The sequence below is a fragment of the Manis pentadactyla genome, chromosome 4, assembly GCF_030020395.1.
Source record: "Manis pentadactyla isolate mManPen7 chromosome 4, mManPen7.hap1, whole genome shotgun sequence".
Classification (NCBI taxonomy): domain Eukaryota; kingdom Metazoa; phylum Chordata; class Mammalia; order Pholidota; family Manidae; genus Manis; species Manis pentadactyla.
The window spans coordinates 98,545,670-98,562,622 of record NC_080022.1 but is presented as its reverse complement, the minus strand read 5'-3'; the positions used below and the strand labels follow the sequence as shown (position 1 = coordinate 98,562,622).

Below are 16,953 nucleotides of genomic sequence, written 5' to 3'. Positions count from 1 at the left end.
CTAGGGCTTTGGTGTGGGAGTGCTGGACCCCTAGTAAGAGGAAGCCAGCCTGGCTCCCTCTCCATCTTCCCCAGCCCACGGCCTCTGTGCACTTACCATCAGCTCCAGCGCCTCGTTGAGGAGTCCATTGCGCTTGCTGTGCAGATAGGCATTAGAGCTGCCTGTTTTGGCCACGCGGATCCTGGCGAGGCGGGCCTTCTGTGATAGGCAGAGATAATAAGAATGAGGGGTCAGAGACAAAAGGACAGGAAGCCAGGCAAAGCCAGTGGCAGCAGGCTATCCCAGTGAGGCTGGTTCCCGGGTGATGTAAGGAAGGGGAGGAAACTGCTTCTTTCAGGTCTCACGGATCTGCCTACAGATCCCAGGACCTGGCTGAGATGCTGTGTGCCCACTCTGGGCAGCTTGCTCATGGTCAGAGTTCCTAAGGGTTTCCATTCTCTCTCCAGCCTGGGTGTAATCCTGGCAGGAGAAATACCACTGTTAAGTCTTCCGTCCTTCCAAAAGTTTCATGACCTTTATCTCCTCAGCCTCTCTCATCTCTATCCAGACTGCAAACTCTTTAAAGGTACCTTTATTATAGCTCTCCTGATTCTCCCTAGGGTCGAGTGCAGTTCCCTGCTTAGAGCAGGTGCCAAAGAGTCAGTTAATTAAGAGAAAAGCAAGGAGTGTGCATGCCCCCTCAGTACTTCTCAACTACTTCCCCTTTTTATCCTTAGCACTTATTACTAAAGAAGTAATATGTTTTATATATTTGTCTTGCTGCTGTCTCTCCCCTAGAATATACACTCTCCTTGAGGGCAGGAGTTTTTGTTTTGTTCATTAATGCATCCCAGTGGCTAGTAATTTTTAAATTAATACATGGATTTACAATTGCATGTCTGTAGGAGTGTATTCATGCATGGATGTATCAATATGCGTATATTTTGTCACACATGCCCATGGGAATAAGTGCGGTACATGTGCATGTGACAAAGTGGCCTGATGTGAGAGAGGGGAGGGCAGAACACATTTCCATATACCATTTTGGCTTTAAGCAGGGCAACTGAAAATATCCCCAGCTGCAACCCAGGACACCTTTGGCTGCCCTCCTGCACGATGGCTGCATGGTGTCTCAAGGAAAGCTCATCTCTCTTGCTTGCAGAGGCAGTGAGAGAGGCTAGACACACCGCACATGCCAGCTGCTCTTCTCCTCCTAATAACCATAATCAGTGTCACCATGACAGCAGCTCAACCACAGAGGGAGGCCTAAGAGGAAAGAGACTTTGGGAAAGAGGGAGAAGGCACAGGTAGAAAGGTTCCTGCTGGTTTAAAAAACTGCAGCTTGAGATTTGGGTTCTTGTAGATCTAGACTCAGCCCTAGGCCCTTGCTACTAGAAGCAGAAGAGGTCACATGGGCTCACAGGCCCACTCTGAGGCAGAGGGGTCCTTCCTCCTGCCACATTTCTGGAAAAGTCCACATATAACTTCAGCATGGACTCTGAGCAGAACAAGAATCCTTGGAAAACTGTGGCAATTTCCATTTTTTGTCACCTCTTCCCAACATGGGGATGTGTCTTCTTTAAGTGTCTTGCTGGGCTGGCACATCTACTAAAAGGAGGTGAGGGTCTTGAATTCAGGATGTCAACAGAAGCACAAAGGATACCCTTTATCTCTTGTTTCCTGGGAAGTCCCGCAGTGGCCAGCATGTCCTTGCAGGGAGAGTTCAACTCTTTCCCTAGCTTCTAAACATGGGGAAGAGGCTGGGGCTTGAGCCTGGAATATCTGCTTGTAAATCTGAGGAAGAACACCCGTCTAGATGGAGAGAATGAAAAGGGGAAGCTGTGAGGGAAGGGAAGGGAAGCAATCCCTGTCCCCCATCACTCCTCTTCTCACTGAGCAAACAACATTCATTCAAGGTCCAAGACAATTCTCCTCCCTGGGAACCCTGCTTCAGCACCCCCTCAGCTAGATGTCTAGCTTCAAGCAAGTTCCTCATCATCTGAGGCTATGGCCATCACTGCTTTGGGTGAGTACTGGGTGTTGAGAGACACATATGGAAATCCAGTTGCATCAAACACCTTATAGCCTTATATAATTTGATTTTACTGCTTGCAGCCAGAACTTTCTTGTATCTGGGGTGTGTCTTCATTACTTTCTAGAGACGAAAGATTCTCCTGTTTTTCTTTGTGCTGCTTCTTTTTAATCTTATTTCATCCTGGGCTCTATTAAAACAGCAGATTGTCACATCCAATGCATGGTATCATTTAATCATATCCAACACAGGGTAAAGAGGTTTGCAATCCATTTACAGAATGTGAAATTAGTGAGGATTTTTAGTTTGACTTTGAACCACTGAGGGCCAGAGTCTGTGGCTTATGCCTATTTTTATCTTCACCTCATAGCACAGAGCTTCACACTGAGCAGGTACTCAAGCAAGGCTTGTGATGGCCCAGGAAAGAAGAAGATCCAACACAGTTGGTCAGAAATCCATGTTAATAAAGCCATTGTAACAGGCTCAGTCCTTGTGTGGCCTGGTCAGCTTCACTCTCTTCCATGGTCATAAGTAAGTGTGAAAGTTAAGGAGAATGTAGAGATAATCGAGGCTATTTTAAAGATAAGAAATGGGGGACTTGCAGGGAAATGACTTATCCAGGGCCAGGAAGTGGACTGAGACTTCAACTCAGGTCTTTCAACCTTCAGGCCAAACGCTGCCTTCACTAACATCCCTTTCTCCTTCCCTAAATTTCAATTCCTGTCAAGCAAGTCCCTAAACTTGATCAAAGCCCAGGAAGTCGCATTTCCAACAGGTGTAGAAATTGCAGGGCTGGAGGAGGCGTCTGGAAGGAAAATGCTGCCTGCTTGCTCACCCCACCCTGCAGGCCAGGCACGGTCTATTCTCAAGAATTCTGTCATCCCCAGAAAGCCTTTCATGATTAAGCACTTCCTGGCTGTCTGGATGACAAGTGCCCTTGGGCCATGAGTATTGGCATCTCTTGCCCTGGAGTGGCAGAAGAAGAAAATAGGAGAAATGGAAAAGTCAAAAGAGGACATGGGCAATTGCAGTCTTAGGCATTTATCCCAGAAAAATTAAACTTATGTTCACACAAAAACCTGTACATGAAGGCCACAGTAGCTTTATTTATAATAGCAAAAACTGTAATCACCCCAGATGACTCTCAACATGTGAAAACTTAAACAGCAGTGATACATCCATACCATGGGGTACTGCTCAGCAAGAAAAAGGAATGACCTATTGATGCATACAACCCGTATAGATCTCCAGGAATTACAGGAAATTAAGAAAGCCAGTCTCCAAGAGTTACCTACTGTGTGAGTCCCTTTATATAACATTTTTTAAATGAAAACATTTTATAAACAGAGGACAGATAAATGGTTGCCAGGGGTTAGGGATGGGTAGGAGGAGCCCTGTGGTGTTGGAAGAGTTCAGTACCTGACTGAGGTGGTAGATGCACGAACCTGCATGGGAATAGAGGTGTGTAACATTCACACTCAGACACATACACACAGTTACAAGTAAAACTGGGCAAGTCCAAAAAGGATTGGCGGATTGTATGTGTTAATACTCTGGTTGTGATTATCTTAAAATTTCATGTGAATCTATAATCATCTCAGTGAAATTTTCCATTAAAAAATAACCTCCACTCCAGATGGTCCCCTATCTCTGTTTACTGCTGAGCTTCCTTATTGGATCTCTAGTTCACTTGTCTCTAAGAACCTAGTCACTGAAGCAAATAGTCATGGAGTCTTTTTAAAAATAGTCCCAAGCAAACCAGTCATGATCAGAAAGGACGACAACTTTTTGAGCCTTTCCTTTACACCTGAGAAATGAGAACTGGAGCTTCCCCTTACGGCTACACAGCTCCTGAGTATGTGGTCTGGGCTGGACCTGTCCTCACCCTCCCTGGCCTCCTTCCTGTCCCACCTCTGCAACCCCCACTGAATCCCTGGACCTGCCTGCCTTCCTTGCCTCCCTATAACAGACTCAGTGCCAGAAGAAGACAGTAATCTTGTATTCCTTTTTTTTTTTTTTTTGCCTCTCACAGGAAGTTCAAGGTGAAAGAGACAGAGCTGAGCAACCTTAAGGAGAGACTGTATCCAGGCGAGGTGAAAACACAGTAAATATTTACTCTGATTTCAAAGGGAGAGTGAAGAGTGAGGCAGAGAGCGGTGGGGAGGGAGTCTCATCTTTAGTGGCTGGAGGGAGGAATATGCCAAAAGCTGAGTCCTTCTGGATTTTAATCACACAGGATGAGCTTTGTGAAGTCCCTGGAGGAAATGGCCATTGTTATATTTGCAGGGCAACAGTGGATGGGACGCTCAAAGAAGTACGGGAGGGTGTGGGCACAGAGGGGCAGGTGGCTGCAGGAGATGGTGAGAACGCAGCTTCCCTGGGGCAGTTGGGGCACGGCCACAGCAGGTGCGGGAGCTGAGGATTCCCCTGAACCTCACCTGCTCAGCTAGAACCCGGGCCAGCCCTAGCCTCTGGGGGTCCCCTGGTCTTTAGCCTCAGGCTCCTTGATTGAGAAAGGAGACTATCCCAGTTTCTCCCTTCCCCTTTCTTTAGGACTGCATAATGTACTTAGATATTGTTCACATTTGCCAGCAGACTTAACAGGCAAAAGATAAGACTTCTATTTCTGGGATGGCCAGCAGGGGGTGGGGGTGGGGAAACCCTGACCTTGGCTGAAGAGGTAGGAAATGGGAGCTGGGGGTGTGGAGAGGACAGCACTGGGCCAGGGATCAACCTAAGGCAGGCCGGCAGCATTACAGACCCAGGTCAGGACAGTCATGACCGAAGGTCAAGGGGTGGGTGACCACAAGGACGCACAAAGGGGATATGCTGCAGCTAGGAGCCAACTCAATTTATTTTATCATATATATTATATTATAAAGCATAATTATATGTGCATTATTATACATTTCAGAGCTAACTTTCATGAACTTGGTGACTTTGTTTCAGTCAACACATAGCATAGCACACAGATCTGTTCTGAACTTCTGGTTTCCTCTGACATGAAGGAGGTGCTGTTACTTGGGGGTTACCCTGCAAGTGGAAGGCCAGCAGCAGGGGTCATGTGGTGAAGAGACACCCCAGATGCAGTGCATAGGGCCTGACAGGTAGTAGCTGCTCCGTAACCATGTGTGAGATGAATGAAAGAAAAAAGGGCACAGAATTCAGGCCTCCACAAATGACTCTCTCAGCGGGCTCTCCCCGTCCCTTATTCCCGGAAAGGCTCTAACTGTACCCCCAGAGGTTGAGATGCTGCTAAAGGGGTGCCACAGGTTAGACCAGATCAGAAGAGAAATGAAAAACTCCCTCCTCGGTGCTCCCCTTTCCTGATGGCAATCCAGTAAAAGTCAGGATCCTCACCATCCAAGGACCTTCATTAGCCAGATGCCCTAAAACTGCAGGCAAATGACAGCTGGCTGAGCAGGTGAGTTGTTCCAGAGAAAAGGCAGAGGGCCAGGCAGGAAAGGGGGCTTCTGTCTGGGTCCCATGGCCTTCAGACCTTTGTGTTCATTCCGTGGGTGACTGACAGCATGCTCCTGGCCCTGATATCTAAGCAGTGAATACTGGACATCACGGCAAACTCTTCTCAGGACCAATGGGGGTTCTCCTGATCCTCCCCTGCAGTTCTGCACCTTAAGCCTACTGTGCCCCGAGATGACTAATGCCTGTTATGCTGTTTGTCACTGAACTCCAGGGCCTCAGAATGTTCTCCTTTTAAAGCAGTTTTTCTTTTCAGTCAATTTATTTTTTGTCAGTGTTTGGCATAGATTACTGAAAAGTGATTATGTTCCCCAGTAAGCTCTTGGCTGGAAGAGGGAGGAGTCCAGGGCACTCAGAGGTCTTGGCTGGGGAGCCAGGGCCTAAGGAAATTACATAGAATATCCAGGAGGAAGATGATCAGCTTATGGATAATTGAGTCTATTCCATTTATAGCTGGCGGGCAGGAATGCAGGATCCCGGGAGGTAGGAATGGATATGAAGCTGCTTTACCTCCCAAACCCAGAGGCCATCTGTACGGTACTTGCCCCAGGAACTCCCAGCCAGGCCTCCGTGACAGCTTTGGGGGCAAAGGGCCAGGCCTCTGCCTTGTGCTGCCACTCTCTGACTGGGTCTGAGGCTTACCTTCTGCGCCCTGCGTTTATCAGCTCTCTGATTCTGGTGGTAAATCCGACTGAAGTTGGAAACGATCACAGGGACTGGCAGGGCAATGACCAGGACACCGCTCAGGGAGCAGATGGAGCCAAATATCTTCCCCGCGATTGTCTTGGGCACCATGTCTCCATATCTGAGAGAGAAAGAGAATGGGAGTAAGGAAAAGAGGGGTTATTTGGGAAACCAATCAGGCTTCCCTGCCCAATCATTCACCTATTCATTCAGCAATTGTTCAGAGTGTCTGCTATGTGCCAGGTACTGTGGAACAACCTGTGAGTGAACAAAACAGACAAGATCCTCATGTTCATGGTGCCAGCATTCTACAAGGGAAGACCAGAAACAAGTAAGTGAATCCATAAGAACATTGTGACTTGTGGTTATTTCTATGAAAAGAACAGAGATAGGTGCTGGGCCAGGTAGGGGGAGTGTAGCTAGGAAAAGCCTCTCTGAGGAGGTAACAATTAAGCTGAGATATAAAGGTAAGGGATCCAGCCATGCAGCACACTTGGGTAACAGTGTCCCAGGCAGAGGGATCAGACAGTGTGGGAGTCTTGAAATAGAAACATGAAAGAGCCTGCAAGGCTGATATCAGTGGGTTGGTGGCGCAGGAGGTGGGGGTGGGCAGGCAGTGGTGGTATACAAAAGGAGGTTGAGGCAGCAGGCAGGGACCAGACCATGTAGCCAGGATGTGGGGTATGCACTTGACTTCAAGGGCAAGGAGGAGCCATGGAGGAGTTTTAAGCTGAAGGGCAACACAATCTTGTTTACAATAATAAAAATAAGTAATAAATCCACCTTCCATTCATGTGGAGTTTCATAATTTACAAAGCAGTTTTACACATTTACTTCACATAAGCTCCATGAACCCCATGGATTTTTATCCTTACCCCACTATTGCGCAAATGCAAAAGCTGAGGCTCAGGGACCACAAGTGGCTGCCCATGTTTGGGTACAGTTGGGGTTAAAACCCACTCCTCTTGCTTTCATTTTCTTTCTACTAATCACACTGTCTTAGAGGGGGATCATGAGCTCTGGAATGCAGCACCTTAAGCCATGATACCACTCTGAGACAGTGCCTGCAACTCAGAGCTCAGGGAAGCTCTTAAGTACTTCACACCCTAGCAGCTGCCCCCTGGGACAGGCTTGGCCTGGCTCCTGCTCAGCCCCAAGCAGGCAGGCCAGATCCTCTCTCCTCCAGTCAGTAAGGCACTCTCCAGAGTAGTTAAGTGTTTAGCTTCTTCTTTATTGAGGCAAATTAAAGGTCTTACTAAGAAAAGCTGTGATGACTCCTTTGGCCAAAGCTGGAAACACCAACTCCCCCATCTCTGTGCCCTCTGGCATCTGGAACACAAACAGGCTTAGGATGACCAGGAAGTGTTGCTGCTGAAATGGTGACGTCAAGGCCGCTCTCCTGAGGGCACCCAGGTGTCCCAGGGATCCAGCGAGGATGTGGAAGGATGGGATGACTGTTCCAGATATATGAGGTCCTTACCTCCTCACCAGCAAAGGCTTTGTGGAGGATATACCAGTGGTGAATACATATTTGGTGGGTGAATGATTTCTGCATGCTTCTGTGAAGTAGGCTCTTTTAAGAACTCCTCTTCCTTCTCTTTTGGTGTCTAGGCCCTTTGTCCTGGATCAAGCTGTCTCAGTCATGCCACGAAATGCTCAGACATTAAGGCCTGTGGCAGCTCCTTCTGGGAACTCTGACGCTAGATTTGCTTTCTGTGCCATGACCCTCAGGAGTGGCCTCCTTTGAAGTGTTTGAGAACTTGGCTTCTGGAGTTAGATGACCTGGGTTCAAGACCCACCCAACTCCACCATAAAATAACTGTGTGACCTTGGGGGAATGTTATTCTGAGCCTCAGTTTCCTTGTCTATAAAATGAAGATAAAAAGAGTGACCTAGCTCATTACCCTACTGTGACATATACAGCTCTATGAATAATAAATACTTTCTTCAACTATTTTGGAAACCATGGTCTGTCTCTGTCACTGGGAAGCTCTAAAAACACCTCTGATTGTCTCAAATTCAAATAATCCCAAATGATGAAGAAAAGGGGGGTGGCCTAGGGTGAATTATGTTAGCTGGGATTTTCAGATGATATGATTGAAGGGTGGGCATTGGGCACATGACCACATATGACAATGAAGCGTGGCAGCAGTAGCTAAGGCCAGAGTTAGGAAGGCTACATTTCAGAGTGAGTGAGGCTGGTGAAAAATGCTAAGAACAACAGAAAGACTGTTTTATCCACTGGAAGAAAGAACAAGGAGGAGAGGTATGCCCACTGCTGGGGCAGATGATCTGCTGGCAATAGGTGATAACAGAGAAAGCAGAACGACTCAGCTCCCATGGGCTCTCTGCCTTCTCCAAGAAGAATAAGCTTTATCTTGGGAAAGCTGGGGCAAATGTGGATAAAACAGATCCTGAGCTTAAAGTAGGGGAAGTCAAGAGCAGGCAAATGTTCAGCCATCATCAGTGTATTCACATCACAGGTCCACCCAGATCCTCTCCCTCTCCCCAACCAGGAGAAGGGAGGAAGGTGCAGACAGATTTGTAGAACCACTGCCCATGATCATTGAGAAATCATGGTGCAGCAGAGAAACACCACCAGACTAGAGCGGGAAAACTGTTGAATTGATATTTTAAATAAGGGGAAATGAAGTCTGAGAAGCATCTGGCAGAATTTGAGAGCATATTATTAAGTGGACAGCTTGCAAACACTCGGAAAATAAGTGGTATTCCGAAGCCCACCTCTTGCCAAATTACACTTATTTCTTGTTTTGAGAGGGTTAACTGACTGATGGATCAGTAGATTGTTACAGACCTGCTGTGTCGTGATTTCAGCAAGCTCTGCTTTTGTCCCAGTTGACAAGCTGGCGGAATGTGGTGTGGATAACAGTGCCGTTAGAAGGGGCTGAACAACCATCTCCAGTCTTTTGGCACTTCTCAAAGACTACCCACAGTGGTCTTGGGCCAGCAAAGGAAGTTCATGGTTTTCATGTTAGAAAGGGGTCTCCTTTACTGACAGAGTAAATAAGTAAAAGACAGAATGGATCTAAAACTAGGTCTCCAGTGCTGTGTTCTAGAATTTTTCAACAACTTTACTTCCAGAATTATTCAACAACTTTCAATAAAGCCAGAGGGAGGCAGCATGGCCTAATGATTGAGAAGGGAGACTGAAGTGTGGTCTGGAATTGAATGCTTAGCCCCAGGTCACTTACTAGTTAAGTGACCTTGGGAAAGTTATTTAATCCAAACCTGTCATGACATAAACTCTGTCCTGAGGAGCTGGTTCTCAGAGCAGCTGCCATAGTCTTACAGACCTTCCCCTATGCCCTGCTCCCACTAGTCACAGTAAGTTCAGGATAGGGCATCTGATTCAGGCTGGGTCCCTGAGTCCTTTCCTGAATTCATTTTTTAAGAGCTTCATTGAGATATCATTTACATACCATAAAATTAATCCATTTAAATCACACAATTCAATGGTTTTTAGTGTATTTACTGACTTGGGCAACCATCACCGTAGTCTAATTTTAAAACATTTTATCACCCCTGAAAGAAACCTTGTACCCATCAGCAGCCAGTGACCAACCCACACTCTATCAGTCAGCCCTAAGCAGCTACTAACCTTTCTGTCTCTATAGATTTCCTTATTTTGGACTTTTCATATAAATGGAATCATACAATATGTGGTCTTTGGTGTCTGATATCTTTCACTTAGCATAATGTGCTAAGGTTTTCAAGGTTGATCCATGCTATAGCATGTATCAGTACTTCATTCCTTTTTATGGCTGAATAATATAGCATTGCATGGATAGACCACATTTTGTTTATTCATTCATCAGCTGATAGAATTTGGACTGTTTCCACTTTTTGGCTATTAAGGACAAATTCTGCTATGAAAATTTGTGTATGACTTTTGTGTGGACATACGTTTTCATTTCTCTAGGAATCATATGGTAACTACATTTAACAGTTTGAGGAGCAAACTGTTTTCTAAAGTAGCTGTGCCATTTTACAATCCCACCAGCAATAAATTATGGTTCCACCTACTCTCCATATCTTCACCAACACTTGTTACTATTTGTCTTTTGATTTTAGCTATCCTAGTGGGAGTAAAGTGGTATCTCATTGTGGCTTTGCTGTGCATTTCCCTAGCTGGCTAATGATGTTGGGCAACTTTTTCCCTTCTCTGGATTTCGACCCTTGAGACCAGATCAATCTCTTTTAACGAAGTTGAAGCTGCGACAAGTAAAGCTCTGGAGCTGTTGGCAGCCATGCTTTCTGCCATGGGAAAAAGCCAGAGAGAAGTCAGAGAGAAAGCAGGCTTATACATAGAAAAAAATGAGAGGGGAAGGAAATCTGATGGAGTCCAGTTCCTGTCCTAATTCTTACTGAGAACCAGCTGTACTTTTGCCTTAGTTTTTCAGTCCTCCTTCTTACTCTCCTACCAACAAATTATTGTGCTTGTTTAAACTTCTTTCATTGGTATCCCATGAGAATGATGATGGTGATAATGATGGTGATAATAAAGCTAGTGCTGATTATTTTTAAGCAAGCTCTTCCAATTTCTAAATGACAGAGCTCCTATGAATTGAGGCCTTCAGGAGTCGAAGGATTTTAACAATTATAATCATGGGTACAGCCAACCAGATTAGTTTTAATAAAGATAAATGACAACGCCAGCATTTTGATTCTAATAGTAAGTTGTATAGCTGATGGGAAACACCGGCTTAAAAACCATCCATGTTAAAAAATCACTGGGGGACTTAACTTCAACACAGCCACCAGTGTAATGCAGCTGCTAAACACCTACTGTCACCTTAGGCTGGATTGATGGCCATCCAGTGTCCAGAAAAAGGGAGTGGTGGTCATACTCTGCTTCTTGATGCAAACCACTTCCAGGCTGCTGTGTGGAGTTCTGGGCATGACATACTCTATAGGGCACTGGTTAACAGGATCATGTCCAGAGAAGGGAGGTTGGGTTGGTGAACTGTCGGGAAGTTTCATAGGGGAAACAATCAAAGGAACAGGCACAGTGGGCCTGAAGAAGGGATGCGGAATAGAAGGATGGGAGGGAACTGTGTGCTGGAGCTTGGCCTAGGAACTGCAAGTGAATCAGTGGGTCTCACAATAATCCTGTCAGGTGGGGTTAACTCTCCTCAGGAATGAAGGAGTCAAGCTCCAGAGAGGCAGTGACTTGTTCAAGGTCCGCAAGGAGAAGAGACAGAATTGTTGGGGTTCAAGCCCAGGTTAGTCTGTTCCCATTGCGCTGCTCTGTTCCTCACATCCTGCTTCTTGGCCAGGGTGGGTGGGGTGGGGTGCGGCAGGGGGTGTGGAGAGGTTGGGGGTGGGAAGGGCTCTGAGGAGTGCCCAGGAGCTTTCCCCCTCCTCTCTATCTCTGCACCCCGGTGATGGCAGTACAGGGAGGCAGCTCCAAGTGTGGACTTTGAATGCCAGCCTACCTGGGGCAAATCCTGGCTTCTGCCACTCGTTGGCTGGGTGGCTTTGGGCCTGTTACTTCACTTCTTTGTCTTCAGTTTCCTGGGATTGATAAAATAATAGTACCTACTTCACAGGGTTGTTATGAAGGATTACATGAGTACCTTTGTGTAAAATGCTCAATTCTGGCATATTCATGACAGATAGGACAGCAGCCAAGCCATAGATCTACAAATGACTACGATGGTGCATAGTAAGAACTTTATCAGTTAATTAAATAAATCCTGGGCAGAGACCACCGTTGTTTCTAGACTGGACTCCTGCAAAAGCCTCTTAACCAGACTTCCCACTTCCATTTTTGTTCCCCCTTTAATTCACAAAGAACCATATTCTTAAAATGTAAACCCAAGCATGACATTCTCTGTTGAAGCACTTCAATAAATGTTGGTTGAAAGCTTGAGTTAATGAATAAAACATACCCTGCAATGTTGTTGCAAAGACTCCATGGCTGTTACACAGTAAACACTCAGTGAACAGCAGCTAATTATGATGCTAATGATCGTGATGGGCAGGGCCCTTTGTCCCAAGGCCCCTCCTGGGCCCACCTGGGCAGGAGCCCTGAGGGGCTGGAGCTGAGAGTGATTCTCTAAGTCCTAACGGTATCTGTGGCCTACTTTCTCTGTAGAATTTTGAGGAAAGAGAGGAGAAAAGAAAAAACAGAAAATGTCATGGCCTAGAAAAATAATTTTAAGCCGTAGCCTTATTTCCTTTTTTTCTTTCTTCTCTCATGCAAATAAGGACTCTCCTCCCCCTTCCATCCTGGATCTGAGGGTGGAGGAGAGTAAGGGACAAGAAAGCCTCTCCCGGAGGTCACATCCCAGGCACAGGTGAGCTGTGGTGCTCACCCAGACCTTAGCCGGGGCCGTCGTGGCGACCGCTGTCTATCTCTGACCAGCTAGCTGTCCCCTAGTACATCTTGGGTAGTCCATGTGATGTCTTCCTGGGCTGTGGCCAGAGCAAAGAAGCTTACCCTCCTAATGTGGAAGGCTAATTAATTTGTATTAGGGTTTAGGGATAATTAAACTTTTTATCTGAACTTAAGCTGCATAAACCACCTGCCTTGTACAGTTAATTGCTGCCTTCATTTCCTCCTCCAGGTGCTGGGAGATAGCACAAGGCAAGCTCCCCTGTCTGATTCCACCTGCTTCTCAGGCAGGGGCAAGGCTGCCCATTGGGAGGGAAGTCCCTTCGGTACTGGAGGCAGGCCCTGCCCATCGGCCCCGCTGCTGGGAGCTCAGTCAAGGAGACATGTCCTTGATGAGTTTCTGCAAGGATGGTATCTCAGCCACACTGCCACACACACTCCTGCACACACCTTCTCCACTGGGGTGCCACTGAACTTGGGGGTGCAGATGGGAGATGGGAGCTGTCCTGGTGGGTGGGGTCAGCGTGAGGGGGAGTTCTCAGTGCATGCTGGGCACCATGGCGAGTTCCAGGGATTCGGACCCCTGTGGCCGCCTCCTTGTCCATGGATGAAGGACAATGGAGGTCACCCTGGAGGACACTTAAAACACCAGCCTGGCTGATGAGCCCGTCCCTTGACAAACATCTGATCAGACTCTTTTCAAGTCCAAGTCCCTCCCATGTAGCAGCACTGTAAGAATGGGAATAAGTTAGCATAAGAGTAGCCATCTTAAGGGCCTAGAAGCCATTTTCTGGGTATGTGACTTAAAAAGAAAAACTGGAACTGGGTAAGGCCTTGGAAAACAAGTTAATCATGAACACCGGGTTGGGGGCAGCTGTGGCCTTCGGACAGCTAACCTTGGTCAGCTAATCTTACATACCAAGCTTATCGTGCAGAACCTCCCTAACAATTGAGGAGTGGTCTTATCTTGCTCTCGCTTAACCCCAGGATGTATGACTTGCAAAAATAATGTGCAGCTGTGGAAAATTATGAGTTAAGTGTTTTGAAAATGCTATATAAACCCTTGGCTTTGAGTGCTCGGGGTCCTTGTTGAAACCCGCTGCTCCGGGCAGACACTTGGACCCCAGCTAGCTGGAATAATAAACCTCTTGCTTGTTGCATCGATCTGCTGATCTGCCGTGGCCTTCGTCTCCTCACTGGGGGGAAGCACAGACCAGAATAAGGCCGTTGGGTCTTACAGCACCACTGTAAATTTTTAATTTGAGCTCTTATTATCACATCAGTGACTGCGGATGCATGATCTCATTTGCTCTTCCCAGCAACCCTAAGAAACAAATGCAATTATTATCCTCATTTTACAGATGAGGCAACTGAGGCCCAGAGTGGTTAAATGATGTGCTTGAGGTTACTTGGTTAGCCAGCTGCAGAACTGGGACATGGACCAGGTCTCTTAGATTCCAAAGTTCCCCCATACAACTTCTGTTACTAGAGCCCAAAGCCGCGGTCCCTGAGGAGCCCACATGGCAGGTGGCAGTCCTGTTAAGGCAGCAAGGCAGGGGACTTCAGAGGTGACCGGATAGGGCAGCAGCCAAGCTGGAGCCCTACAAATGACGTTAGCTCTGTGCTGCTGGTTCTCAAGGAGGATGACTTAGGAAATGATATAAAGACCCCATATCACTTCTCCTTTCTACAACATCTTTCCAAGACCCCTTGCCACAAAACCCAGCAAGCCACATCTCTGGTCGTCCCTGCGGCCAGGCAGTTTCCTGGGTTCACCTGCAAAGTGAGTCCCACCAGTGAGCCAGGAGCCAGAAGGATGGGTTTGTATTTGGGACCTTGAAGTTCCTCTGAAGACCCTTTTGGGGGTGAACCCAGAGGGGAGAGCTGAGCTCAGAGCAGGGGAATCTAAGAACAAGCACAGTGACTATGCAGTACTAGTTTGTTTTTATTTAGCACCAATTATGTGCCATTCAATCTTCATAACCACCTTATGGAGTATTATTAGCCTATTTTTGAGATGAGGAAACTGGAGCTCAGAGAGTTTAAATGACAGGCTCAGGATCACCAGCTTATTCAAGCCAGTATTCCAACTTGGGCTTGTCTGGCTTCAGAGCACCCTCTTTCTCACTATGCCCTACTACAGGAAGAGAGAAATGAGCCAAAGGACTTGGCTAATCCACATGAGAAAGAACAGTGTCAAGAAAATGGGGGAACTTTCAAAGTGGTGTGAGCCCAGAAACCCTGCTGGGAAGCTCCCAGGAGCAAAGGGAGGTGTTTCTGGGTTCTTCCAGCACAAAGTCCTGGGCCAAGGGGATGTGCGACCCTTCCACACCACTGCTGTGGTTGGCATGGTTTGCAAGGTCATAGCTGGTCATATCTGCAGACTCTTGGCCACTGGGAGCCTGTGGCCATAATCTCCTTGGTCTTACCTTATCAATGGCAGTTGTGCTGAGAGGCAAAGCTATTCTTCTAAACCAGTGGTTCTTAAAGGTAAGTGTGCCTCAGAATTGCCTGGAAGGCTTGTTAAAACATAGGTTGCTGGGCCCAAATTTCAGACTTCAATTCTCTAGGTCTGGAATTAGACCTGAGAATCTACATTTTAAAGAAGCTCCTAACTGACATTGATGTTGGTGACCTGGGGACACATTTTGAGAAACACTGCTTTAAACTGTCTTCTCTCCAGAGGCTTTAGATTTGCAGGCTCACAGAATGTTAGCTGAGAAGGGATTTTCAGCCACCAGCCTCAGACCCAGTCATTGCACCTATGAGAAAATGGAGACCTCAAGGTCATAACTCAGGTGGCAGAGCCTATCTGATGGCCCAGAGGAATGCCCTGTGCATCGTCTACTCCACACACATGCAAACCTGCACCCCCACAACTATCTCTCTGGATTGATTGATTCATCAAACACCTGCCAGGTGTTTGATTTGTGTCTGTCCCTTTGCTAAATGCTGGGGATACAAAGCTAAATAGATAGGCAAGTCCTCTGCCCTCAAGGAACTTATAATCTCAAAGTGAAGGCAGATAAGGAAATGTGGTGATGCTTCAATGTCATAATGCTGTGAGAAGGATTACACATGACCCTGCGTGAACACAAGGCCGGGGCCTCCACATCAAGCCAGAGCGCAGTCAGAAGACCTCTCAGAGGCAGCAGCACCGGCCGATCTTCTGAGCTGTAAAGCAGAAGGGCTTGTCCGAGGAACTGCGAGCAATTACTGGAGGAGAGAGAGATGGGAGATAAGGCTGGAGACATGGTCACATGAAGGTCTTTCTAGGTTATCCAAGGAATCAGCTTTCTCCTGAAATCTCTGGGAGCCAGGGAAGGAGTTTTAAGCAGTGGAGTGATAAGATCTAATACTCATCTTTGAAAGATCACCTAAAAGCAGAGTGGAAGATGGACCGGATGGCGATGAAGGTAGAGGCAGAATTAAGAGGTGACTGTACTAGTACCCGTGGGAAAGGAGGTGCCTGAGTCAGGACAGTGGCAGCGGGAATGGCAAGGACGGGACAGATGTGTATTATTTAGGAAGCAGAACCTCCTGGGTTTGGTCAGTGACTCAGCATGAGGGTAGAGGGCAAGGAGGACCTAGGGTGGCACCTGGGCTTTGGGCACAGGGCCGACTCTCTGCACATCTCCATAAACTCCCGCCATCCCCTCCTTCCTGCTGTCCACGCCCCTGCACACCGACCTTGGCTGGGCTCTTAGATGCACTGTGCTCCTCCATGACTTCAAGCCTTCAGCAAGGCCCTTCTCTCTGCTGTGAATGGCCTTCTCTCTCTCTTTTCCAGGCAACAGCTACTCATCTTTCTAGAAACTGTTCAAATGTCGCCTCCCTCAGACTCTCCCTGACTTCCCCCACAGAGTGTCACTCGTCCCTGTGTCTTCCACCTGCATCAGAGCTTTACTCCTTTATGCCGTGATACACTGCTGAAACGGCTATTTTTCCCACTGGGGTAAATGCCCTCTGAGCATAGGGCTATCTGTTTCTGCATCCCTGGGGCCTGGAGTGTTGCATAAGGCATAGTACGGACTCAATAGGTCAGAGTGCATAAGATGTGAAACAGCCCCTCTGGTGTGTGTCCCACAGCCTGGAGTGGCCTCCCAGGACTGGCTCTTTCCAGAATCAGACTGTAAGCTTCAGGAGGGTGGAAGCATGTATCCTCAGTACCTGGAACCATGCCTGACCAATGGTGTGCACCCAGGATATTTGCTGAGTGAGTGAACAGATTAGCAGTGAACTGCTGACTCCAGCAGACCAATCATCAGGGAGTCCGTCTGCTGCAAACTTCCAAAGCCCAAGTAACATACACTTTCGGATACATTGCTGGGTTCATTTGAAGCAGAGGAAATATATTTTCCTTCCAAGTAAAAGGAACAAACCACAAGGGTAAATCACAGCTGGGAGTATGGAGCAGTAA

The 16,953-nt window shown here is 47.2% G+C and overlaps 1 protein-coding gene across 2 annotated transcripts in view; it reads right to left on the bottom strand.

Moving 5' to 3' along the window:
* KCND3 (potassium voltage-gated channel subfamily D member 3) overlaps positions 1 to 16,953 on the bottom strand; it is a 207,310-nt gene that overhangs the window by 11,950 nt on the left and 178,407 nt on the right. For both annotated transcript variants that reach the window (XM_036928879.2, XM_036928880.2), the window contains exons 3-4: positions 6,134 to 6,296; positions 97 to 198 (exon numbers count right to left, since the gene is read on the bottom strand). In XM_036928879.2, the coding sequence (XP_036784774.1) occupies positions 97 to 198; positions 6,134 to 6,296 (265 nt within the window). The remainder of the gene's footprint in view (positions 1 to 96; positions 199 to 6,133; positions 6,297 to 16,953) is intronic.